Below are 26,181 nucleotides of genomic sequence, written 5' to 3'. Positions count from 1 at the left end.
CAGCTGCTTGCCTTGGGGCTCTTACTGGAGTTGCTTGGCCTCTCGCTGGGCAAGCTCTCACCATGTGCCCCTGGGCTCCGCAGTAGAAACACAGGGCTCTCTCTCTCCTTCTCTGCCTCTCAGCCTCGGAAATCAGTCTCCTGCTTGCCCCAATCTGCATTGGCTCCTCTTGTGCTGAGTGAGAGGATGCTACGGAGAGAGCTGGAAATCCTGAAAACGCTCTGAGGGTCCTGCTTCTCCCCGGCTGCATCTGTCTGAGCTCTTCTAGCCTGGCATCTATGACCACCGATAACTGATATAAGGCTTCTAGGGTAGCTGGTGTTCCCTGGCGCACCAATTCATTCTTAATTTCCTCATCCAGCCCTTGTTTGAATTGGTCTTTTAATGCACTCTCATTCCAGTCCAGATCTCCTGCTAACAACTTGAAATCAGCAATATAGATTCCCACCCTCTTGTTACCTTGCTTGAGCTTCCGAATCTCTCGGCTGGCCGTGGCCTCTCTGATCGGGTCGTCAAAGTGTGCTCGGAACCCTGCCAAAAAATTCTGGTAGTCGTTGAGAATCAGGTCGTTGTTCTCCACCATGGGAATAGCCCATTTGGCTGCTGGGCCCTTTAGCAGGCCTAGGATGAAGGTGACTCTGGTTCTGTCTGTGGGGAACTCTGCTGGTCTGCTGTCGAAGAACATAGTGCACTGTGTGAGAGAGATTCTCAGCTGTCCTGCTTCTCCAAATTTCTCTGGTAGACTGCCCTGGGATCTCAAGACTACTGGCAGAGCTGCTGCTGGCGCCGGTTGTGGGTTAATCGGAACTGGTTGTTGTAACTGCTGTAGCATGGCAGCTTGTAATGTGTTGATTTGGGGATCTACTTGTTGTTGGTGTTGTTGCAGGGCTGCTGCCAATTGTTGGATGGTGAGCCGCATTTCTTGGTTTTCTGAAGACATTTCCAAATGTCTCTCCCTAATTTCTTGTTCCTCCCTCTTTCGATGGGAGTAGGAGTTTGTTAGGATTGATGTCCTAACAGCCAGGAAACACGCTGAGACAAGGAACTGGTCTCTAATATTTATTGCTAGTACATAACAGGCAGCCTAACAAACTGAAGAAGCATGGGAAAAACCCAGACATATAAACCCCAAAGGTTAAGACGATCCCGATCTGTGTCTCTTTGAATGGCTGCCCAATTCCTCAGTGCTACACATGCGCTTAACAGTCTGGATGGGAGCCCCCTGCTCGCCATCCTTACTCATGACATATATCTTCCCAATATTGCAAATTCTGAGCAGAGCAGTCCAACACACCTTTACTCAAAAGGAATCCCCGTGTGTTCAGTGTGGCTTCCTCCCCAGTTAGAAACGTTAGAGTTACAAGCAACTATTAATGAACAGAAGGGTGCAGCTCTGAACATCATGAACACCAGAGGGATGCCGCTTCAGTATTTTGAACTGTATCTTGTTACTGTAAGGGCCACAATTTCTTGGCCATCTTTTAACTATTTGAAATAATGGGAGTTAGATATTCCAGTAACTCTGTCACTGACACCAAATAATGAGTCAAGGAAGTGAAATCTTTCTCTGATTTTAGATGGATCCAACTTACAAGCCGGAGGAAAATGAAATCCGCACTCTCTTTGGATTGCATCTAATGCAGAAGAGGAATGATGGTGTGATTGATCGATCACTATTCAAAAACATTGTAACCAAAAATAAAAATGTAAGTAGGAAAAAGGATGTCTTGATATCAGGGCTGTCTGCAAGCTAGGTATCTAATGGGTTCCTAACAGGTATGTCCTCTAGAATGAAAATGGGACTAGTTTCAGTAGTAAGGCTTAGTCCTGTTGCATCTGCTGTTCGAAGGATCTCTGTCAACAGGGCTGTTGAGAGTCTCTTTTGAAAACCCTGGATAAGATTGCTTATGAAGGAGATAATGGAGCATACAATACAATTTAATACACGATGCTAAGGGAAAACAGCTACGTTTGTGCAAGCTCTGTGTAGACAGAACAGTATGGAGAAGAACAGATGACTTGAAATATTAGATGCTAAGATTGCTTTGTGTCAGAGCTGGGTTGCAATTACAGGAGAGAAAGTGGAGTTGCTTCTTTAGAGAACCAGCCCCAAGAGAATGCAGCTGGCAGGCTTTGCCCTAGTTTAATGTCTCTATAGGACACACACTGACAAATCGGTTGCTACTACAGATGTGGCAGGTTCAAGAGCGAGTAGTTACGAAAAAAAGTTTTGGATTTTCTGCTGTCATCTGGATTAGGGAAGTGGGGAGGATTTATTTTTTAAATTGTGGTAAGCTTATTTTAGGCTTTACACTGCTGTTTTTGAGCACTTTCTGCTTGCTTCAGAATAGCCAAAACCCATGCTACTGATTTCCTACAATTGCATCATTAAAATCTGGTCATGCCGGTGGAGAGTCTTCTGTGCCACTGACATAGACTATTCCTTTCCATGGGGTACCTAGGTGAATGGCCTATGAAACAGTTTACTCTTTCTAATACAGCCCAGATGTCGATCCAAACTCTAAAAGTCAACACTCCTGTGTCTTGCCCCCCTGAATCTCAAACTTTGCCCTCTGGTGATCAAGGTCCAGTTGTAACAGCAGCAGCTTTGGGCAGGATTGGGCAAGGTAGGATGGCTTTCAGACCTGTAGAAGCTTAAACATTGACTTTGGCTAGGAATAGAGGAAGCTGCCTTCCTGTTTGGCTCAGCACTGGCAACTTCTATCCAAAACAGTTTTTTAGGGTTTCTTTGGTAGCTGTGGCTGGAGACACCAGGTTTGAACCTGGATTGACTGCATACAGAGGGCGTAGTCACTTGTGGAGCTACAGCACACGCTTAAACCTAGCTGGCATTCAGCAGAACCACCTAATCACACCTTTGCAGCTCTACCTAGCTAAATACGTGTGTGCAGAAGGTGAACATTAGGAAACAGAGTGGTCATGCAGGAGATGAGAAGTATGTTGGTAGAACATAGAACAAATAGAGATTGATAAGCTTTTTAAACTGGAGTTCACTACTCTGACATTTTCAGAAATTGCCTTCCATCAAGAAACAATTTTTACTGTAATTCAACCATTCAACCTTTTGAATTTGGAATGGAACAGTTTGGGGATTATTTAAAGTCAGGCTCAAAACAGCCTTTAATTAATTGCCCATTGTCTGCCCATTAGCAGGATAACTCTCTGAAAACTGAACAGAATGGAATCACATTTGGTGTTCAGAGAAACCAACAAAAGAAATTTTTGAAATTTGAAAATGATGTGAATCCAGCCAGGGCTGAGGGCAAAAAATAAAAGAAAAATTTCCCTAGTATAACCCTATGAGGGAGGCAGTTCGATGGTGACTTGGAATGTTGCTGAGTCTTCCATTCTAAACCTCCCTCCCCTTCCTGGTCATGTGACCGGAGAGGAGCTCTTATTAAGGAGTTGGAAAGAATGCCAGAAGCCAGGCCAGCATGTTATATCTTCAAGAATTCTGACAAGCCAGTGGGTGTTTTCATTTCCTTATGAATTTGCAACTGAGTTCCAAGATGCCTTTGTAATTATCTCTTCTTTGTTTCAGTTGCCTGACCCAGCTATCAGAGATCTGATTGTTGCTACCATTGCTGTTAAATATACTCAGTCTAATTCAGTTTGTTATGCCAAGAATGGACAGGTATGTACATAGGGACATCTAAAGGAGAGTGTTTTCTTGTTCTTTGATCTCATTGAATGCCCAGTTTTAAAACTGACTGCTGTCAAAATTGTTCCTAACATTTTTAACAATAAGTTATCCTGAACAATAGGAGTTTTCATCTTATTGTGGGATCGTCTTTCAAGAATTTGAAGAGTGTTACAGTATCTCCCCTCAAACAAAAAATGATGAGGGCATTTACAGATTCCAAAAGAGCTCATAATTTATTTTAATTTAAGAAAATGTAATCCTTCAGATATTTCTGGATTCCAACCAGTATGATCCATAGTGAGGGACTGATTGTTCAACAATATCTCACCATCATCAGATTCTGAGGTCATATGTAAGTATGTGTGTGTGTGTATACACATACATATATTTTGCATACAGTAAAGTGAATACTGTAAAAAAAGTACAAGGTTGCCTTTCTGTTATAAGGCGTCATTCATATTTTGAATTACTGAGCAATCAGTGATGCTACTTCAGACTATACATTCTGCCATCGTGAACTTCCAGGCCTTCAGCAGCTCAAATCAGCATTCTTGATGCACTCATTCATCTTAGTCTTCTCCCTGTCTTTCTGGGAAATTAACTTGGCCAGAGAAAGGAGTTCAGTTATATGTGTCCCTAAAGCTGAAGCAGGTACATGGCCCTTTCTGTTTAGAAAATGCAATTATGGGCATCGCAGAAGATTATATGAAGTTAAGCCCTTCTTGGTTTAAACAAGTAATTTCATAAACTTGTCCAAATAATTGCCTCATTTATTGAAATGAAAATAAAACTATTCTTAAGAATGGTTGAAGTGCCAAAGGAAAGGAGGATCTGAGGAACTATAGACATTTGGCATTATCTAGGGAGATTCTGTGGCAGATCATGAAGGCATTAATGATGTGTAAGCACCTTAGTACAGTAATTACTAATAGACAGCAAGGATGGGTCAGGAATAAGATTTGCTAGAAAACCTTATCTAATTTTTAATAAGAAAACTTCTTTAATAGATTGTGGGTATACTGTACACGGACTGTATCTTGATTTGAGCAGAAATGTTTGATAAAACCACCTGCAGTATTTTAATTAGCAAGCTAATTGAGCATTGAGTTGAGTGGCATGTCAATCAAGAAGATACATAGTTGGCTTGAAAATCATACTCAAAAAGTATTCATTGAAAAGTGTTCCGTATTAAATTAGAGAGAAATATTACGTGACTGACCCTAAGTCCAAAAATAAAATGTGGAAGTATGGAATGTGGAATATTGTGCTTGACAATCATATTTGTGAAAAAGATCTTAAAATACTAGCTGATTGCATACTGAATTGTAATAATGTGTATGGCTGGAAAAAAATGCAAATGCAATTTTAGGCTGCATCAACCAAAGTACAGTTTATGGAATGTAATCATTTCACTTTATTCTGCTTGATCAAACCCCGGCTTGAGTACTGAGTCCAGTTTGTGGTACCACACTTTAACAAGGATTCTGACAAACCAAACGAGATTTTGATGAAAGGCAGTGAGGCTGATAATAGGAGTAGAAGCTCTGCGCTTGTAATGGAATGCGTCCCTGAAGGGGGGTGTGATGTGGTGGATTTCAGCACTGCCACTGGCTCTCAGGAAGGAAAGAGCGCATTCCAGGGAGATAAGAGAACTCTTGGTAGTCCGGGGGCTGTTGGTGGGAAAGCAAAGAGACTCAAGGTGGCCCCGCCCTAGAGTCTCTCGGGTTATTTGTGCTTGGGTTGGTTAGAGTAGCTTTAGTCTGGCAAGATTCTGTCTGTATGGTGAGAACAATAAAGAAGTAGAGTTGGGAGACACTGGCTCAGTGTGGTTCTTGGCCTGGTTCTGACAGTGCTACAAAGATTCAATTGGAAATGCTTAGCTTTCATAAGGGAAGACTATGGGGGGATAATAGCATTCTTTAGATAAATGAAATGATGTCACACATCAGCACATCAAGACTTGTTCTCCCTTGTTCCATGGTGCAGGCATACAATAATAAATTTAAGTTCAGGGAAGGCAGATCTTGACCAAAAGGAAATATTTCTTAACAGTATGAGCAGTTTGATCATGGAACCAACTACTCAGAACAGTGGTGATTCTTCCCTGTTGTTACTTATTTGTTTAGTCACTTCCGACTCTTTGTGACTTCACGGACCAGCCCACGCCAGAGCTTCCTGTCGGTCGTCAACACTCCCAGCTCCCCCAGGGACGAGTCCGTCACCTCTAGAATATCATCCATCCATTGGTCGGCCCCTCTTCCTTTTGCCCTCCACTCTCCCTAGCATCAGCATCTTCTCCAGGGTGTCCTGTCTTCTTATTATGTGGCGAAAGTATTTCAGTTTTGCCTTTAATATCATTCCCTCAAGTGAGCAGTCTGGCTTTATTTCCTGGAGGATGGACTGGTTTGATCTTCTTGCAGTCCAAGGCACTCTCAGAATTTTCCTCCAACACCACAGTTCCAAAGCATCTACCTTCCTTTTCTCAGCCTTCCTTATGGTCCAGCTCTCGCAGCCATATGTTACTACGGGGAACACCATTGCTTTAACTATGCGGGCCTTTGTTGTCAGTGTGATGTCTCTGCTCTTAACTATTTTATTGAGATTTGTCATTGCTCTTCTCCCAAGGATTAAGCGTCTTCTGATTTCCTGACTGCAGTCAGCATCTGCAGTAATCTTCGCACCTAGAAATACAAAGTCTTTCACTGCTTCTACGTTTTCTCCCTCTATTTGCCAGTTATCAATCAAGCTGGTTGCCATAATCTTGGTTTTTTTTGAGGTTTAGCTGCAAGCCAGCTTTTGCACTTTCTTCTTTCACCTTCATCATAAGGCTCCTCAGTTCCTCTTCACTTTCAGCCATCAGAGTGGTATCATCTGCATATCTGAGATTGTTAATGTTTCTTCCAGCGATTTTAACTCCAGCCTTGGATTCCTCAAGCCTAGCATGTCGCATGATGTGTTCTGCATACAAGTTGAATAGGTAGGGTGAGAGTATACAACCCTGCTGTACTCCTTTCCCAATCTCAAACTGGTCCGTTGTTCTGTGGTCTGTTCTTACCGTTGCTACTTGGTCGTTATACAGATTCCTTGGGAGGCAGACAAGATGACTTGGTATCCCCATACCGCTAAGAACTTGCCACAATTTGTTATGGTCCACACAGTCAAAGGCTTTAGAATAGTCAATAAAACAGAAATAGATGTTTTTCTGAAACTCCCTGGCTTTTTCCATTATCCAGCGGATATTGGCAATTTGGTCCCGAGTTCCTCTGCCTTTTCTAAACCCAGCTTGTACATCTGGCAATTCTCGCTCCATGAATTGCTGAAGTCTCCCTTGCAGGATCTTGAGCATTACCTTACTGGCATGTGAAATGAGTGCCACTGTTCGATAGTTTGAACATTCTTTAGTGTTCCCCTTTTTTGGTATGGGGATATAAGTTGATTTTTTCCAATCTGATGGCCATTCTTGTTTTCCAAATTTGCTGGCATATAGCATGCATTACCTTGACAGCATCATCTCGCAAGATTTTGAACAGTTCAGCTGGGATGCCATCATCTCCTGCTGCCTTGTTATTAGCAATGCATCTTAAGGCCCATTCAACCTCACTCTTCAGGATGTCTGGCTCTAGCTCACTGACCACACCGTCAAAGCTATCCCCGATATTGTTATCCTTCCTATACAGATCTTCCGTATATTCTTGCCACCTTTTCTTGATCTCTTCTTCTTCTGTTAGGTCCTTGCCATCTTTGTTTTTGATCGTACCCATTTTTGACTGGAATTTACCTCCGATGTTTCTAATTTTCTGGAAGAGGTCTCTTGTCCTTCCTATTCTATTGTCTTCTTCCACTTCCGCGCGCTGCTTGTTTAAAAATAATTCCTTATCTCTTCTGGCTAACCTCTGGAATTTTGCATTTAATTGGGCATATCTCCCCCTATCACTGTTGCCTTTTGCTTTCCTTCTTTCTTGGGCTACTTCTAGTGTCTCAGCAGACAACCATTTTGCCTTCTTGGTTTTCTCTTTCTTTGGGATGTATTTTGTTGCCGCCTCCTGAACAATGTTGCGAACTTCTGTCCATAGTTCTTCCGGCACCCTATCTACTAAGTCCAATCCCTTAAATCTATTCTTCACCTCCACTGCATATTCCTTAGGAATATTAGTGAGCTCATATCTAGCTGATCTGTGGGTCTTCCCTAATCTCTTCAGTCTGATCCTAAATTGTGCCATAAGAAGTTTGTGATCTGAACTACAGTCAGCTCCAGGTCTTGTTTTTACTGACTGTATAGACGTCCGCCACCTTTGGCTGCAAAGATGTAGTCAATCTGATTTCGGTGTTGTTCATCTGGTGAAGTCCATGTATAAAGTCGTCTCTTAGGTTGTTGGAAGAGAGCGTTTGTTATGCAGAGTGAGTTGTCTTGGCAAAATTCTATCAGCCTATGTCCTGCTTCGTTTTGTTCTCCCAAGCCATGCTTACCTGTAATTTCAGGTGTCATTTGACTGCCCACCTTAGCATTCCAGTCTCCCGTAATGAAAATAACATCTCTTTTAGGCGTGTTGTCCAGTAGGTGCTGCTGATCCTCATAGAACTGCTCTACTTCAGCTTCTTCAGCATCTGTGGATGGGGCGTATATTTGGATCACTGTGATGTTAGATGGCTTGCCCTGAATTCAAATTGAGATCGTTCTGTCGTTTTTTGGATTGTATCCAAGCACTGCTTTAGCCACTTTACTATTAATTATGAAGGCTACTCCATTTCTTCTGTGGTCCTCTTGTCCACAGTAGTAGATCTGGTGGTCATTTGATGTGAAGTGGCCCATTCCAGTCCATTTCAGTTCACTGACGCCCAAAATGTCTATCTTTAATCTTGACATCTCACCAATAACCACATCCAATTTGCCCTGGCTCCTGGATCTTACATTCCAGGTTCCAATGGTGTGTTGATCCTTAGAACATCGGATTTGCCGTTCATCACCAGCACTGTCGGCCGCTAGCCGTCCTTTCGGCTTTGAGCTAGCTGCGTCATCATGTCTGGGGCTAGTTGAACTCATCCTCTGTTCCTCCCCAGTAGCATTTTGACCATCTTCCGACCTGGGGGTCTCATCTTCCAATGGTATACCGACATATCTCTGGTTGTACTGATCCGTTTAGTTTTCACGGCAAGAATACTGGGGTGGGTTGCCATTACCTTCCCCAGGGATCGCGTTTAGTCTGACCTCTCTGTCATGACCTTCCCGTCTTGGGTTGGCCCTTCACGGTTTAGCTCATGGCATCATTGAGGTGCTCAAGCTCCAGCACCACAACAAGGTAACGATCCTTTGCTGAAGTCTACTGGTAATACTGTAAGGAAAACAAAGAAAAATGAACATGACCTTTAGTGATGCTGACATAATGAAGTACATACAAAGTTTTTCATATGCCTTTTAATTCTATTGCTCCATGTGTTTTAGGTGATTGGCATTGGGGCAGGGCAGCAGTCCCGTATCCACTGTACCCGCCTGGCTGGAGACAAGGCAAACTACTGGTGGCTCAGACATCACCCACGAGTGCTCTCCATGAAGTTCAAAGCTGGAGTGAAAAGAGCAGAGATCTCCAATGCTATTGATCAATATGTTACTGGGACCATTGGTGAGGTAAAGCACCAGACACGTAACTAGAAACAACTCCAGAATCATGTGTGGACTTCAACTCCCAGAATTCCCCAGCCAGCATGTTGGGGAGTGCTGAGGAGTTCAACTTCGATTCTGGGAATTGAAGTCCACACATCTTAAAGTTGCCAACTTTGAAAAACACTGCTCTGTATCATTACAGTTTGCTCCTAATTAACTATGGTGCAAAAGAACACACATGCATCATGCCTAGTGGATGAGCTTGATTAGGATCATATGGTAATCAGTCCTGTTGAAGTTAGGGTGTTTTTTAAAGGTTTGGGACACTATTGGCTATTACATTTTTCTAGATTTGGAGGTGGCTCTAGAATAGGACACAGGGACATTATTTTGTGCTGGTTGTGGTCCTTTATGGAAGCTACATTCCAGAAGTGAGGGTAGCTTCTGGTAACATTTGACATGTCTTCCTGGAAAATTTAATCGTGTCTTTGTTTGTTTGACATCTCCAGGGATGGATTACTAGAAGAGAATAGTATAAGGAATGCGAATTTCGTTCCCTTTTCGTATCAGTCCATAAAGGCTGTTGATGTTCTAGATCATTGAGATTTTGTATGGACTGAATAAAAGAGATGCTTCTGCTTTAAAGAAAATGGTGACTAAGTGATTGGCATTTAGGCTGTTTTGAAACTAGTTGGACTTCCTTTGAAAAAGTGAGATCCCCGGGGAACCCTGAACCCACACCTTTTTGTAGGCCCTTCACTGACGATTGAGGACAAAAACGTTATGCCCAGATTAGGCTAGTCCAATAACTCTGCCTATTAATGCAAAATCTAACTTGACTACAGCAGATGCACAATAATTAATGCTAAACTGTTGTAAGGTCCATTTTTGTGGGACTCCTTTGAAAAATATTTGGGAACTTCATGTATATTCAGAAGGCTTTTGATAAAAGTTACCTTGCGCATCAACTTGTTGTGGTTTCTCCATTAGTACCCGTACACTAGCTTGGAGGTAGCCAATAAAAACATTTATTTCAAATAATATGTTTAGCAAGTCAGTTGGGTATCCTATTCAGCATATAAATTTTTAGGTCATCACCTGGCAGGGGGAGAGTTTAAAAGGAAAAAAAGGATATATACAGTAAATTAAGTGCCATGCCTCAGTTTTCAAGTGGACTCACAATTAGGGGTGGGGGACCATGTCTAGTGGTTGCTGCTCCTACTGCCATGACCCTCCCTTCCTTACTAGCACTTTACTCAGAGGTGTGGTGCAGGGTTCTGAAGAATCATCCTCCTGTGCTGTCTTGAGTGCACACGAGCCTCACGGAGGGCCTGGCTTTCCAGATGCCTAGCTCAGAGGACTTTCCAGAGCAAAGCGTTACAGCATGTGGCCTATCCAGATACATTTCCATGGGGAAAGAAGGCAGGGGGCTCCTGGCATGGCTTGTGGAGTAGCAGCTCATTCTGAGGAGCATGCTCGACCAGGAAGAGCTGTGTCTTCACTCTGAGGAACCCTCCAGTAAGACAGTGGCACATCTGGTCACAGAAGATGACAGCTTAACTCATTGCCCAGTAGACTTCATGGTAGAACTGACCGTGGTTTTAAGTAACAGGACTATTCATCTATCTGAGCTTTTTTTGCCAGAAAAGTTTATGTTGAAAGAGGAACACTAATGCACAGAAAGTTTTTGCTACTCTGTGCTGAAATGATTATAAGGCAATTGAATGCTCTTAACTTTATCAGAAAAACAAGTTAACTCATATTAAATGAGACTGAGTAATAAAACTTACACAAGTCAACAAGTTTTGTTGATTTCTTCAGGTGGCTGGAGCTCAAGGAAATAAAAAATTGGTTTATGACATTTGGCCTAAAATATGATACATTCCACTATAAAAACTGATGCTGCAGCTCTTAGAAGAGTGCTGTTTGAAATTAGGAGGCTGGGAAAAATGATGTATGAAACAGAATTGCAACTGTATTTGCCATATTTTTCTGAATGAGATTTCTTCCATCTAGCTGGTGATTAAAAAATACATTTTTACAGGGTGAAGATTTTGCCAAGTGGAAGGCACAATTTGAGGAAGTCCCCAGTTTGCTTACTGAAGCAGAAAAAAGGGCCTGGATTGGAAAATTAAATGGAGTCTCACTAAGCTCTGATGCATTTTTCCCTTTTAGGGATAATGTAGATAGAGCAAATCAGGTAAGGTGGTGACATTGTGATCTCTTGTTCAAGTCACATAATGAAAGGTGGTCTTGTTTAATCAGCTACTCACACTCTAAATGGAAATGTTTGGCTCCTTGAAACGTGCTTAAAGCAGCAGGCAAGCTAGATATACCACACTGGGGTGATTGTGGGCGTTAATTGGAGAACAAACAGTAGCCTGTATCTCAGGCTGATACCTACCTTGCTTCCTGCAGTTCCAAATCAGGCTCCCTTAATAGTCTCTCTCTCGGCAATTTAGCACTAATACTAAATACAAGCTTCATCCCACCTTCTGGATGTCCAAATTCACAGTTCCTCAATTGACTAACAAAAGACATTAGTGCAATTTTAAAAAAGAACCCAGCGTTGGCATGTTACCAGTTTGGAGCGTGCCCATCAAAGGAGATAGAAGGAAAAATGTCTTGTTAGTGTGAGTTCAAGAAAGCCAGGACTCACTCCAAAGCAGGGGTTTCTTCTGCCATGTATCACAAAAGAGAAACCTGAAAGTCCTCTGACTTTTAATTGTCTGCTGAGCCTGTTCTAGAAAGCCAAACGTTGCTTCCATCTTCTCCAGTGCCATGTAAGGCTTCCTGAGAAGAATAGAAGTGGTGATGGTGGGGGTGGCATGCAACTTTCCATTACAAGTAAGTCCTAGGCTTACTTTCTATGGCTGCTGCTACTCCCCTTACCTTTACTTACCACCTGCTGAATTTTTCTAATTACTCTGAGCTCAGCAATCTGTAGCCACTTCTGACACCATTCTGTTATTCTTAGCAAGACAGCCCACAGAAGCAGCACAGTCACTCAAGATAAGTCTCTCTACAGTCCTCTGTTCCAGCTCTCATCCAAGACCAGTGTACTTCAGGAGTTACCGTTAAAGTAACAGCAACATACCACAGACACACTTTAGATTTTGCCTCAGGCAGTCTGGATGTAATTAGGATTGTAATCACTCAGTTGTCATGATCACACCAAGTTTGGGTGAAATTTGCAGGGCTGGGAGACACATCAAAATAGTCTGCTCTCTGAAATTATAGAATCCAGTGGGATGTGATTGGAAGTGCTGCCATTGTTTCAGGTCCAAATGGAGTGTCTGAGGCAGCCTCTTGTCTAGTTTTGTGGGAACAGTCTAAATTTTTGTGGGCTGAGGATCCAGACAAGCCAGGATACTGCAGCTCGTTCTGTTGACTCCTGTCCATCTTGGCCAATCAAGTTATCTTGAGGGGGTTGAATGCACCTGTGGTTCATTCAAAGAGGAGGTTCTTCTTGCCCGTATGAGGCAGTGCTTAGACTACTCTCCTCAGGAGATTGCTTGCTCTAGGGTTAAAGGGCAAATACCCCTTTCTGGGCAAGGTGATGTGTCTCCCAGCCCTGCAAATTTCACCCAAAAGTGGTGTGATCATGACAACTGAGTGATTACAATCCTAATTACATCCAGACTGCCTATCCCATCACCTGAGGCAAAATCTAGAGAGTGTCTGTGGTATGCTGCTGTTACTTTAACGGTAACTCCCGAAGTACACTGGTCTTGGATGAGAGCTGGAACAGAGGACTGTAGAGAGACTTATCCTGAGTGACTGTGCTGTTCTGCTTCTGTGGGCTGTCTTGCTAAGAATAACAGAATGGTGTCAGAAGTGGCTACAGAGGAGGAGGATGATCCAACTGAAAGCATTCTTACAGGCAAGTGATTCTGTAGAGCCATGTCTGTGTTTCATCCTGGTTATGTGGAAAAAAAAGTGGCCTTGACTTGGTTGACTTTTACAGGAGACAAACAGAGACAGTCTCTTACGCTGACTTGGTCTTCCTCTGGCATCCTCCACGATCAGCTATATGGACTGTGGTGGGGGGACTTTTACGTAATATTTCTGCTTTTAATTGTATATTATTGAGATTCGTATTGAGAGACTGAGGGTTGGTGCCCTGGAGCTGTACTGTGGGGTTCCCCAAGGTGCTGTCCTTGTCTTTGATAGTGTTCAGTATCTATATGGAACTACTGGGTGGAGTCATTAGGGGATTTGGGCTGAGATGTTAATTGGCATGCTGATGTAACTTCCGTGTTTCTCTGTATTGTCTGAAGTGGAAGAGTGGGTGTATCACCTCAAATGGTCCATGAGTGCAATAGTGGATTGGATGAGGGTCAAAAAGCTAAAGCTGACTCATGGTAAAGTAGGAGTATTTTGCATAACACCTAACAAAAAAGTTAATAAGGTGATTGTTTTTGTCTTCCTTTTTCAGAGTGGAGTCCAGTTCATTGTTTCCCCATCTGGTTCTGCTGCTGACCAAGTTGTGATTGAAGCCTGTGATGAACTGGGAATAATTCTTATTCATACTAACCTTCGCCTCTTTCACCACTGATGTTTAATAATCAGTATTTGAAAGTATATTCTTTATGAAATCTGCATATAATGCCAAAATCTACATATAACACATTGAAAGTATTAAAGTAAGATAGAAAGTTCTGAAAACTTCCTTGAAAAATAAAAGTGCAAAACTATCAATTGTGTCTGAACTCTTAGAACTCAGGGTACGGATGTAGCTTCTATCAGCATGCAAAATCAATCACTTACTGCTTTTATCATGCTCAGCTAAGCATTGTACACACTGGAAATTTGTACTTTTAAATTAGTGAACCCAATTGAGTTCATTAAAAGTAGAATTACAGCTTCTCCTGAAATTGATCCCATGCAGATAGAAACATGTTTATGATGACTTCTGTTAGAGTAGAATGCTTTTAGCAGGGTGGGTAACAATCCTGCAGAGAAAGCAGCATAAGGACCCAGCTATCAGAGATCTGGTAGTTGCCACCATTGCTGTTAAATATACTCAGGCTAATTCCGTCTCCAGAAATTAGAGCAGCATAATGAATGGGGAAGGAAGATGTTGGCATCACGAGTAGTATATGTAGATGTATCCATCTCATGCTGAAAAAACTGCAGGGACTTGTCAAGCTGTCTCCAGGAGTGAAGACTGATCTGAAGGCCCACAAAACCCCCTCTCATTAAGTGAAGCTGTATGATGGAAGCCTTTTAGCATATTCTGTCAGCATACAAAGTTGGTATATGAACAGTGAAGAGCATCATTTTTAGCTCATCCGTTCCTGCAATCCCATCTCTGCAATTTCTAGTTTTCCATAATATATGCACATCTCTTATAAATCTCAAGGCTCGCTCTGAAATGTCTTCATTCTTTCTAACATAGACAATAATAGGTTGCAAGATGAACATGAATGGTACCAATTGTTAAATGAATAAATGCATTTTAAAGTGATGGAAGTATCTTTTGCCATTTTGATGTAGATAGTAATAGTACTAGGAGAAAAAGATTGTCTGAATATTGTCTTAATTTTTTGTCTTGTTTTTAAAATCTCCATTGTGAGATTTTAATAACAAGCGGTGTGTTTGTTTGCCACAATCAGATGAGTATTTTTAAAAATCAAAAGATCTTGATTATAGGCATAGTTAGTTTCATTTCTAAATGATGTTTCTATAGAAAATTGTTAAAGGTGTCTAGAAAAAAACCTGGTGGTATGGACTTGCATTTGACTGCTAATTACCTAAATAGACTGAATCACTGATTTTTTTTTTATTGTAAAGACCATTTGTTTGCATTATATTAAACTGGGAAACATGGTCTATCTGTTTACTATATTCCAGAATCCTCAAAATTGGCAACAAATACAGGTGAAAATTTGAAGGACCTGCAAATCAGATGTCCTTCACATGCCTGATTTTAGCTAAGGGGGAATGAAAATGGGATGCAACTGCTGAAAACGGTATTACTAGCCATGCTATTCAGACTATTTTTGAACTGGAACAGGAGTCGGCAACACAGAGACTGCAGATATCAGCATTGCTCCTAGGTAGTATTTACAGACCTCCAGAGTTACAAAATGTGACATTCTGAGATTTGAGGTAAAAGATGACAAATAGATTTTATTGCATGTTTTCACATGATTTAAAATAGCTATTTAATTGGGATTCTGCCTAGCTATTGGGCTCATCCTAAGACTGAAATCTTGAAGCATCAGCTTCTGCAAGTACTTGTGTGACTTGGCCAAGAAGTATGCTTTATTACAATCAGGAATGATAGCCATGTAAGTTGACCAGCTCTGAGAGCTGGGTGAAAGAAACCATACATCCAGTCTGTTTTCAAATGTAGTGACTCTCTTCACCCTTCTGTTTATGCAATTATGATCTAGCTTTCAGTTTCTCACCACCTTTCTTCTGTTGGAGCAGTTGAATGCTGCTTTCTTGTCTTTCAACTAGCTAAAACAATGTTCTTAGCCTGGGAACCTTCACTTGCTTTTGGAATTCTTAGTATCATTGTCCTCTCAAAACTGCTCCCTCCCTCCCCCACTAGTACAAAGATTCCTGAATTTATTGGAAACAGTCCTCCATTGTGCCCAATTCAGCTTTCTCAACTATTGGATCGCCGCTGGAGATGTTGTGAGGTGTGGCCTTTGTCCTCCCACACTCCTGCTTCCCCAGTAATCTTGGGGTGAAACCCTGGAATTCATGGCTTCATTCATCCCGTTTCGGTTTCCCCATCAGAATCTGAGCTGTAGTCACCTCCTGTGTGGACCAGTCAGCTGTGTATTGAAAATTGAAATGGGTAGGATTTATGTACGTGAGTCACAAGATCTCAAGTCTGTATAAACCCTTCAGCGGATCAAATACTATAGCCTGACTTGCTGATGGTGAGAGTCCAGAAAGTGTTCAAATTCCCCACCTTACAGAGAAATGGGAAAGGGTGATGGTACATAAGGGGCTGGGCCATTTCTCCAACTTGACACAGAGCTTGTGGTCACAGAATGCAACAGTCATATGTGGGTTTAACGATACACAGTATACTTTTCAGAGTAAAACATCCAGATCAGGAATCTGTCCAAGAAATTGTGGAAGATATGGTTCATCAATTGTCAAATTTTTTTTTTTGCCAATTTAAAAGACACACCCAAACAGGTAGATGCTCTTCCTTACCCTTCAGGCAACCTAATTGTCTCAAGGTTCCGCTTAATGAAAACTGATGATTTCTATGGGCAGTTTGAGTCTGAAATTATATATGCAAAAAGCTATTTTTAACAACAAAAAAGGTATTGGTATTAAAGAAGGGGCAACTGAAACCTTTTGCAAATTGATATCAATGAAGTCCTCCAAGCTGATAATCTCAGCTGATATGCCCAAATATCATTTGAGAGCTGCAGCGCTGTACAGTAATTTCCCCATAATATTTATTTCCACTTCCTCAAGTAAGTCTTCCCTATTAGCATCAGGTGAAGGGTCAGCTATATTCCCATCATAGGATTTCTCACAACAGGTCTCTGTTGCACCAAGGGATGTGCAGCACCTTGGAGCTGAGAAGGTGCTTTGGACTGACCCTTGGCATGCACACTGCCCCCGTCAGGGCCTCCTTTAAAGGACCTGTGTGTTTGCCTGGGACTGCACAATAGGCTCAAGCTCGTGAAGGCTGCTCACAACCAAGAAAGAAAGGTGGTCATAGTCTCATTAGTCACATCTATTGGAAGGAAAGGGGGGTTAGGTTACAGAATCTTGGAAACTGGATATGCATACTTTATCCCTCATTTATAGGTGAATATGGCAAAGCTTTCAGACTATGATCCCAGAAGCCTAATAACTCCCAATCATTTACTTGCAGCAACTTACTTTTCCATTCCAATCCCCATATATGAACCAAAATCTGGGTGTTTAGAAAGACAAAGTTCAAATTTCTGCTCAGGCATGAAGCTCAATGGGCAATAATAAGGCATTAATCAGCTATCGATCTAATTCTCTTCAGAGGCTTTGAAAACAAAATTGCAGGGCATTAAAAAAAAGAATTTGGCAAACTATTTCTATGGCTAATTACAGTACCCAGTATCACAGTGCTCTTTTGTTACTGGGATAAAACCTAACGAAGTCAATAATCAAAACAGTTTGGTGAAACCTTTTATTAAAAGAATTGTCTCCCACAGCAGAAAGCTTTGGCACTTACAATATTAAAAAAAACCCACTGATCATAATTATACCAAATTCTGTCAACGGTATACTAAATGTCTTCAATGTATTTTCTTGTACAAAAATACAGAAGACATTTAGAGATGGAGGGGGAGGGTATAAAAGGAAATTGATGTTGATAAATAACAGTACGAGATATAAACATACCACTAGGGGAAAAAAATTAGGATCATTTATAAAGATTAAGGCTGTGCATATTATAAATATCACAGTAATAGGATATGCAGTTCCTATTGACACCTGCACAGTTAGCAGAACATACTTCTTCTGGGATTTTCATTTGAATTTTCATTTTCTCTCTCCATCTCTTATGGGCCCCATGGATGTTTACTAATTGCTGAGCGTTTATTATTAGCAATAGTTGCTTTAAGGAAAATACTGAACAGTATTGAAACACTTTGAGAAAAGAATGGACAGCATATACGTTTTCTTGCTGAAAAGAAGACTTTGAAACACAAGACTGGTTTCCTTTGGACAAGCTGTGAATTGAGCAAAAGCGGAGAAAGCAGCTGTTGTAAGGCTATCAGATCTGGGCTGGAAAAATCCAGATGAACACCAGATGGGAGAAAAGAATCAAGTTTTTTGTACCTCTTTACTATAAACTTGTGTTCATCCAGATTTTATGAAGCCCTAATATGGTAGCTAAAGGTTTTCATCACCACAAGGTAAGATCTGCTTTTTTCTAGCAGCATTTACAGTGATAGTCTTGGCTGCAACCTCTTCTTGCTTGATGCTAAAATCTTGGTAATTAATCTTGTCGGTTCTGTGCATCTGAATGTAGATTTAAAGGATAGAAGCATTCAATTGGACAATGGATATTCTGTTGGAGGAAACATAGATAAATAAAATTAGCACTCATGATGCTAAAAGGCAGCAAGGATCTTACTGACATTGTGGACAATCTGAATCTGTCCAACATTCACACTGTAGGCCCTTCATGAAGAATCTTCAAATGACAATTCCACTTCAGAAGGAAAACCCAAGTGTGCCTCAGCATCTGCAGCAGCCTGAGATTAGATCAAAACAGATGGTGCGGTGACATTAGGATGCAAATTCTGCCCTTATGTACTTAGATCCTGATGTTTGGCCCAAAGTACATAATCACAGACTTTACATCATGATGCACATTTTATCACTTTACACTGATAAGACACCTATGCCAGTGTGATGATGATTAGGACTCCATGGAAAAGTGCATAAAGTATTTTGTATTTTGTATAAACTTCACCTTCATCTAGTTTATAACACTGCAATTCTACTGTACAGAATGCAAATGGCTCTGTATAATTTGCCAAAGAAAATGAAATTAGTTGAACTCTAACACAACTATCTTTCAAATATCAGTCTCTTTGACAGTGAAAGATCTTGGAATCCTAAGTATAATGGAAGCCTATGACAGGCAAAGTCTGCCTGATTTTACTTACAGAGTTTACTTATGTGTACTTCCTATAAACCATGTTAGGAAACTATGCAACTTGCTTTAAAATGGTATATATGCTTCAGCATTTTGGCCAATGGATAAGGCAAAGGGACTCTGAGCACCAAAGACAGTTTCATATTTATTCTCAAAAAGTAGAACACCCCCATCCACAGAAGGCAAACGGGTGGTATTGTGAGAAACACCCACACAGGAATCAAAAGGGCAAAATATGCAAACGTAGTGCACGCAGACACCGTGACTGCAAAGAACGTATGCCAAATAAAGCAAAACCCACATCAAAGGAGAGCATACATTTAAAGAAAAATTCTGTTCATTCCCTATGATACCTCATCTAAGAATCCATATATGAGATAAGTAGTCATGTAAGTCCTGTAAATAAATATAAATAAATATATCACTCCCCACCCACCATCACAAGGATACTCCTGGCAATAGGCAATTTTGCAGGATGGCTGGGCATGTTTTTAAAACACAACACAACGTATCTCGCTACCATTTAGCACTTTTAAAACACTGGAAATAAAAGACAGCACTGGAAGCAAGAACTTGTGTATCAGCCTTCCATTTAAAGACCCATTAAAAAAATCCTTAAACATTAAAAAAAAGAGCAAGGAAGAAGGCCACTCTTGGGTGCAGAAGCTAAGGAGTTCTGGATGGGATCTGTCTCCCAAATGGAAACCTACTTTGAGCTTCATGTAAGAGAGAGAAATTCCCAGTATTGACCAGAATGTAAGAGCCACATACAGTATGATCCTATAGATGGAAAGTGTTCACTTACCGTGTTCGTACTTTGTTGTTCTCTCTGTGTATAGGTTTGACTAGGAGAACCTTCAGAAGCACTAGGTCTACGGCAATTGTCACAACGCCAGCCCTTTACAAACACAAAAGAGAAGCCTGTATGTTCCCGAGGGCTGCTTTCAAATGTGGTTGGACTATGCCTCTCTCCCGACCTGGACCTTTGGGGTGGGGCTCCTGGTAGTTAGAGTCCAAAAGCACATGAGGAACAGAGGTAAACCTGCTTTCATGTGCGGATTTAAATGAGGTGGCTATACAACGGATTATGGAAATAATATACTTCCAACAACTCCAAGAAAAGCATTTTAGCAGATTTAATTGAAAAGTGTTATAGCTTGCCTACTCCAACATGTCTTATGGGCTGTTTCTTATCAACCAGTGCTGCAAATAACAATTACTGAAAACAATGGTTGTTACAGGTACTGTATACCATACACAAATACCACTTTTTTTCCACTATCCCCTTCAATAATTTTATCTCATTTGCCATTTTTCATTACGTCTGTTTTGAAGATACAGTCAACCCTATGAGTATAATACACACACAGACACACACTGCACAAAATCCTCTGTCAGGGCTCTGAAACTGAAATATTTTATTTATCAGATCAACTTAATTACGTACTTGGCTGGTTTCCACTGTTTTACACACACACTCATATAGATTTAAAATTTAAAACTGACATCTTTTAAATTGGTTGGGGATAATCATTTTGTGTGCTTTCAGCAGGAGCATGAGATTTAAAAATTGAATGATTGAGTAGACACAGAACATGACATAGGATGGAAATACCTACCTGCTGTCCTCCATAGCAAGTACAAGAGCAGATGGCCCCGAGATATTCTTTCTGCCACTGCTCTCCTACCTGATACATCTGGCCATCGTCATAACAAGTTGCTTCATCTGCAATCAATTAATAAATGTTTTATAAATTGGAGGACGAACAATCTTTTGTTAACTGAAGTATATATTGTCATTATCTCCAATATAAGTTTCATCCTAAAACATTGCCAAACTCTTCTTAAATAAGTACTGTAATTCTATAGTTTTCTGATGTAAGTCCATTTTTGCAGATTCTTTCCCCATGATCATCTATGAAGAAAACATTTCATAGAATCACAGAGTTGGAAGTAACCACAGAAATCATTGAATCCATCCCCCTGCTCAGTTTGAAGACTTCTAGCAAAGAACTCACCACTTCATGTGGAAGCCTGTTCCACTGACTGACTGTTAGGAAGTTCCTTCTGACATCTATCCTGAGCCTCCTTCCTTGCAGTTTTAACCCACTGGTTCTGGTCCTGCCTTCTAGGGCAAGAGAGAAATTCCCTCCCTCTTAGAAAGGTTGAAGGAAAAGAAAATCCAATTCCAGAACTCTTCGAGCTTGTCAATAGTACACAATCTGGTACTCCAGGACCATGTGTAGCTCTCAAAATCCCTCCAAAAGTTGTCATTGATTGCAACTTTTAACAGGAAAGAAGGGGATAATACTTAACATGAGGAATAACTCTATTTAAGAAATGTATTTAAAATATGTATAGGCAAATTTAGCCTTTGTCCCCACCCAGACACTTTTCTGTCCTGACCACATCTACTTTCTGGAAGGTGGCCCTGGCCCACAACTCAAAGGCCAAGTGGCAGCCTTCAGCCTGTTCTAAAAAAGTTGGGAATCTGTATCCCACAGAAATGTTGGACTTCTACTGCGTGAAGTCCAAGGGTGAAGGGAACTGTAGCCCCGTAACGGCTGGGAGGATAGTTGTAGGGAATCTAGCAGTGTATCAGAGCACAAACTTCTGACTGCTTGTGGGTGGTGTTTTTCTATTACAATAGGAATTGTATCCCAACTTCTTATATTTAACTATGTAAATTCAGAAAAATAATCCATATATTTCCATTTAGTACAACAAAAGCAGAGACAGTATGCATCAAAAATACATACGAGGGTCACACTTGAATTCTCCTTTTCCGTTTCCAAGGCAAGTACAGCTCATCACCTGCCCATTCTCTCCATGCCTGTCCCACTTCTCACCAATCTTATAGTTCACCCCATTGTCATGACACCACTCTGTATGAAACAAAGTAATAGGTGAAGTTGGATTACCGCATTTGCAGCAGCTTTTAATACCCTGAGACTGGCTCACTGATGATATCAAACTACACAGAGCAACATTTTAGCTGAGAAAGCAAGAGCTCTGCTCCAGGGCCACTGAAATGCAACAACAATTTGGTCATAGTTGGACATCCTAAGAAAGGTTGGCTGCACATTTAATATCGACAACAATCCTCCCCACACAAATTTCAGGCAACATTTCCTACCTTTGCAAACATGAATTCTTGCTCTAAGGTCAAGCCACAACTTAGTAGTTGTACCAAAGGCCCCTGGTTCAATTACCAGCATCTTTGGATGCAAGTGCTGGAAAAATCCCTGTTTGAGCCCCAGAAAAGCTCCTGCCATTGAGCTTGGTGAATCAATGCTCTCACTCAGGATAAGATTCCCACTATGACCTCTACTCAAATGTGTAACAATTTACACACCCACATCCCAGGGTCAGCCAAATTTTCTTCCTAATAGCTCAACTCAATCCCAATTCACTATTGGAAGATAAAAATAGATTTAGAAGGTAAAATTAATTCAAGGGGATAACTGTTGTTGTTGCTGTTAATTGTTTTAGAAAGCTTTATGACTCCAATGCAGGTTGGAAATATGGGGGAATAAATGCTCAGCTATAACCCACAGTATGGTTGAATCAATCAAGTTAGATTGTCATATAGGTTTCAAGTTGGGTTCTACTACTGTCTGCAAGAACGGTGTTACGGATTGCATTATGTGACTATCTGATAGTGACAGATTGCATTGGGGGAGGGCACTAAGTTGAGACTAAAGTGTAATTAGGCAGAGGTTCTGGGAGCAGGGATTTTACTTCTGACTAGGACTATAGTCCCCTGAGGAACAGCAACATAGTCTGAGAGTTCTGATAAAATTATTTTGCTGGAATTGCATGTGATTGACATGAATGGGTGGGCTGAGTGACAGACAATGACTGGCTCAAAGTCCCCCCAGTGAATGACTAGAACCCTTCTGCTCCTAGCTCCATACCTGAAAAAAATACAAGATATTTTATATGCTCTCAGTATATAAGTTGCACCATGTTCGTACATTCCCTCTTCCTGAATGTCTTCGGAAGAATAATCAGGGCTTAATCTACCATATTTCTAGTTGCTAATGCCAACCAAGAATCATACATTCAAAACAATTGTCAGTTGCTGAAGAGCCAGTAATAAAACAAAAATATGGGAATGCAAATGTGCAACAAAGTAATCTCCGGTCCAATGACAAACTGCACTACAAAAAATAGAACTTACGGACATTAAAGTATGGACATTATTCTGATGTAGAAAGAGTATTTAAGTCGATTCTTAGAGTTTGGTATGACTGGACTATTGGAGAAAAAGGTGCACAAGAAGGTACTCACTTGAAGAATCACATCTGAAATGTCCACTACCAAGGCCTAAACACTGGCACCAGAGTTTGAATCCCGTTTCAGACATCCTTTCCCACTCATCCCCAACAGAGTAGAAAGTACCAGTGAAAGTATCATAACATGCATCATCAGTGGGTGGGATTAATCTTTCAGAAACTGGAAAGCAAAGTAAGTAAAACATTGTTATAGGTTTTTCCTATAGGAGGAAAGTAGGAGGTTTTTCCTCCCCGACATTCTGCAAGTAATGATGAAGTCTCCTTACACTAAACAGATCCCTCATCATAATTAAGTGGCATGGAATTCTCACTCAGATTCCCTTGTTGTTTCCAAAATAAATCAGTATTTCCAACTGTAAGAGACAATGAAATGTGCCAGCATATTTAAAGAGCTGAAATGCATATTCAAGGATTAGGTTCAGACTGTAACCCAGAATGGGGAACTGAACTGGCCAAAGGGCTATCTGTTCCCTTCACATGGCCCAACAATCCTGTCTCTGTGCAGAGGAAAAAAGAGAAATCACCCTGCATCTCAGAAAGAATGTAGTGGGGCAGGAGAAAGGGAGAGTTTTGAGATCTGCCCTAAACTGAATGTTCATTACTCTTGCTTGTATCCAAGGTGCCCCGATGGAGACACCGTTTCTTAACTGACTGTAAATGCTCCCACTGCATGCAGTTATGTTCCCTAGTGCCAACCATGTTGAACTCTGGGTCTCATGTGGAGAGTTGCTAGGTCCACTTGCAACTCCTAAGGCTTTACTCTCCTCGAAGAGAGTCCCTGGAAAGGAGTAGCATTCAAGTCCCACAGGCCAAGGCTACAGGGAAAAACAGCCACAGGTCAGTGGCAGAGAGACTTCTCTACATGCAGAACATTCCCACCTTGTAAGACAGACTCCCAAGTGACATCTGGGGAAACTGCTGCTTGCCAGCGCAAATGCTGAGAGGAGCATTTAGAGTCACAGGAAGAATTTAGACTGTGGATTTCTGCCTTTTGAGATGAGGTTGTATGTCCAGTGCCATAACATTTCAGACTGTGGGTAAGGGTCCTTCTTATCATTAAGACTTCTCCCTTTAAACATTTTTTTCTTAATGTTTTTTTTAATAGAGGGTGATTTCTTTTTTAATAGAGAAAAGTTTCAGTCACATGGGCAATCACCATCTGCAACGCGAAATAGTATCCTCCAACACTGGTGTAGTAACCAGGGAAACATCAAAAAGTATTTTGAACAGGACATTTTAACTATCCCACTAGCCTACACGAGAACTGAAGAGCTATTGGCAGTTAGTATCCTGGGCTAGGACAAGGAGCATTCCCATAGGGTTACCCATTTTTTTCCCTCAGACTAGCCTCCCTTCATGGGACTACTGTAAAGTTAAACAGGACTATGCATGCACATAAGATTGAGAAAAAGATGGTCCACGTGTCCTCTCTAAAGGACTATGAAGATAACAGGATATCAATGCAATCATCAACCAGAAAACAAGTTTAAAATGTCAATGTTCCTGAGATAAAATTAGCATAAAAATAAGAGTAGAATCTTTTCATTCCCACTCACCATCATTGCCTACTGTGACCACCTCTTCAAGAACTCTGTGTCTTCTCTGATTTTTAACTGCTTCTACTATGATGTTGTAGGTGGCCCCCCTAGTAAGTCCAGTAAGAGTTGCATGAGAATATGTGCCAGGAACTTTGATCTGCGGTTTGAGAAAATATTGTTTAAAATGCAGTTTTTAAAACTTGTTTGCTTTCTAGCAATACAGGAGACTGGTTCTTACACATTTTCTAGGCAGTGAGCCTAGCCAAAAAAAGAAAAGCAAAAAAAAAAAAAAAATCTCAGGGGAAAGAATTTGTCCTGCAACCTTTAACTAACTTCCATGTTATTTTCAGTGTGAGCAATACTATAAATGTTTCCCTTCCTCTGTGTGACTTTTCAAACAACAGAAACCTGCCCCAGAATCTGACACTAGCCTTGTTTATTCACACCTCTTGTTGATTTTACTAGGATTTTCTTCTTTGTAAACATGCTTCAATGGGCAGCTCATGGCTTTGTACCTAAATGTGTTTACTCAGGTACAAGCTCTACTGAGATGGCAGCACTCAGCAGACTCTGGCTGAACTCAGCAGGGGCAGTGCTGCTTAATACACAGATATGAGACCATCAGGCAATCCACAGCTGCAGATTAAACTGGGAAGTTGAACAAACTTCCTAGAAGAAGCTATTTCGATATTGTTGCTAAGAAAATTCCATAGCCCTGTCTATGCAGTGACCAGAAGTCAAGCTTGACTCAAGTGAATTTTACTTTTACTTTTATCAGCTATTTTTCTATTTGGAGCCTACTCTCTTTAACACTCTTAATTATTTTCCACTTACTGTATGTAATGTTCATTTAACTGGCTCATTTTCTTTCCTTCTTCATCTTACACTTTAACCTTTTAACCCTGCTGTTAGGCAGCACCTGGGTTCCAGAACATATGCCAGTATTTGCGGGACAAATGTATCACAGGAATCCCTAGTCCAAAAGCCTCACGGGTGGTCCCCAGAGCTTCTGCAAAAGTTGCCACCACACAGTAATTTTTACTATGTCAGAAGGAAGACAATTGAATAATCCTCTTAGCTATTTTCATTTATCTTTAATCTTGGTCCTACCTACTTCTTTGTCCTAATTCTGTCTGATTTTGGGTCTCTAATCTGTCACTAACAGGCAGCCATTGGCCAGAAAAAGGTTACACAGCACTGCTTTAGAGCTTACCTAAGCAAGCTGCATTCGTAGAACACACTTAACCAGGACACTTCTCTATTTACCTAATGAGCAAACTTGACTATAGTGTTCATTTTGGTCAGGTTTTTTTCCCCCCTGACTTAGGGTGTTCTACAAACCCAGCTTGTTGGGTTAATTTATGATTGTATTGTGAAAAGCCAGAAAATAAATTAATTTGGTAACTTATTGACAAGTATGATGTGTGAATGCAGCAATAGACTCACTTGTT

The 26,181-nt window shown here is 41.0% G+C and overlaps 2 protein-coding genes across 6 annotated transcripts in view; one reads left to right on the top strand and one right to left on the bottom strand.

The window, feature by feature from the left end:
• ATIC (5-aminoimidazole-4-carboxamide ribonucleotide formyltransferase/IMP cyclohydrolase) overlaps positions 1-14,733 on the top strand; it is a 37,662-nt gene extending 22,929 nt beyond the window's left edge. The window contains exons 12-16 of the mRNA XM_063317909.1: positions 1,578-1,706; positions 3,563-3,655; positions 9,105-9,287; positions 11,308-11,463; positions 13,702-14,733. Of these exons, the coding sequence (XP_063173979.1) occupies positions 1,578-1,706; positions 3,563-3,655; positions 9,105-9,287; positions 11,308-11,463; positions 13,702-13,821 (681 nt within the window). The 3' untranslated portion in view covers positions 13,822-14,733. The remainder of the gene's footprint in view (positions 1-1,577; positions 1,707-3,562; positions 3,656-9,104; positions 9,288-11,307; positions 11,464-13,701) is intronic.
• A 2,665-nt stretch (positions 14,734-17,398) lies between these two features.
• FN1 (fibronectin 1) overlaps positions 17,399-26,181 on the bottom strand; it is an 87,332-nt gene continuing 78,549 nt past the window's right edge. For all 5 annotated transcript variants that reach the window (XM_063317903.1, XM_063317905.1, XM_063317906.1 and 2 more), the window contains 6 exons: positions 24,749-24,887; positions 23,188-23,352; positions 21,654-21,779; positions 20,514-20,620; positions 19,700-19,792; positions 17,399-18,300 (listed from right to left, as the gene is read on the bottom strand). In XM_063317903.1, coding sequence (XP_063173973.1) covers positions 18,229-18,300; positions 19,700-19,792; positions 20,514-20,620; positions 21,654-21,779; positions 23,188-23,352; positions 24,749-24,887 — 702 coding nt within the window. In that variant the 3' untranslated portion in view covers positions 17,399-18,228. The remainder of the gene's footprint in view (positions 18,301-19,699; positions 19,793-20,513; positions 20,621-21,653; positions 21,780-23,187; positions 23,353-24,748; positions 24,888-26,181) is intronic.

This window comes from Candoia aspera, chromosome 1 (assembly GCF_035149785.1).
Source record: "Candoia aspera isolate rCanAsp1 chromosome 1, rCanAsp1.hap2, whole genome shotgun sequence".
Taxonomy (NCBI): domain Eukaryota; kingdom Metazoa; phylum Chordata; class Lepidosauria; order Squamata; family Boidae; genus Candoia; species Candoia aspera.
This window is presented reverse-complemented; position numbering and strand designations above follow the sequence as displayed.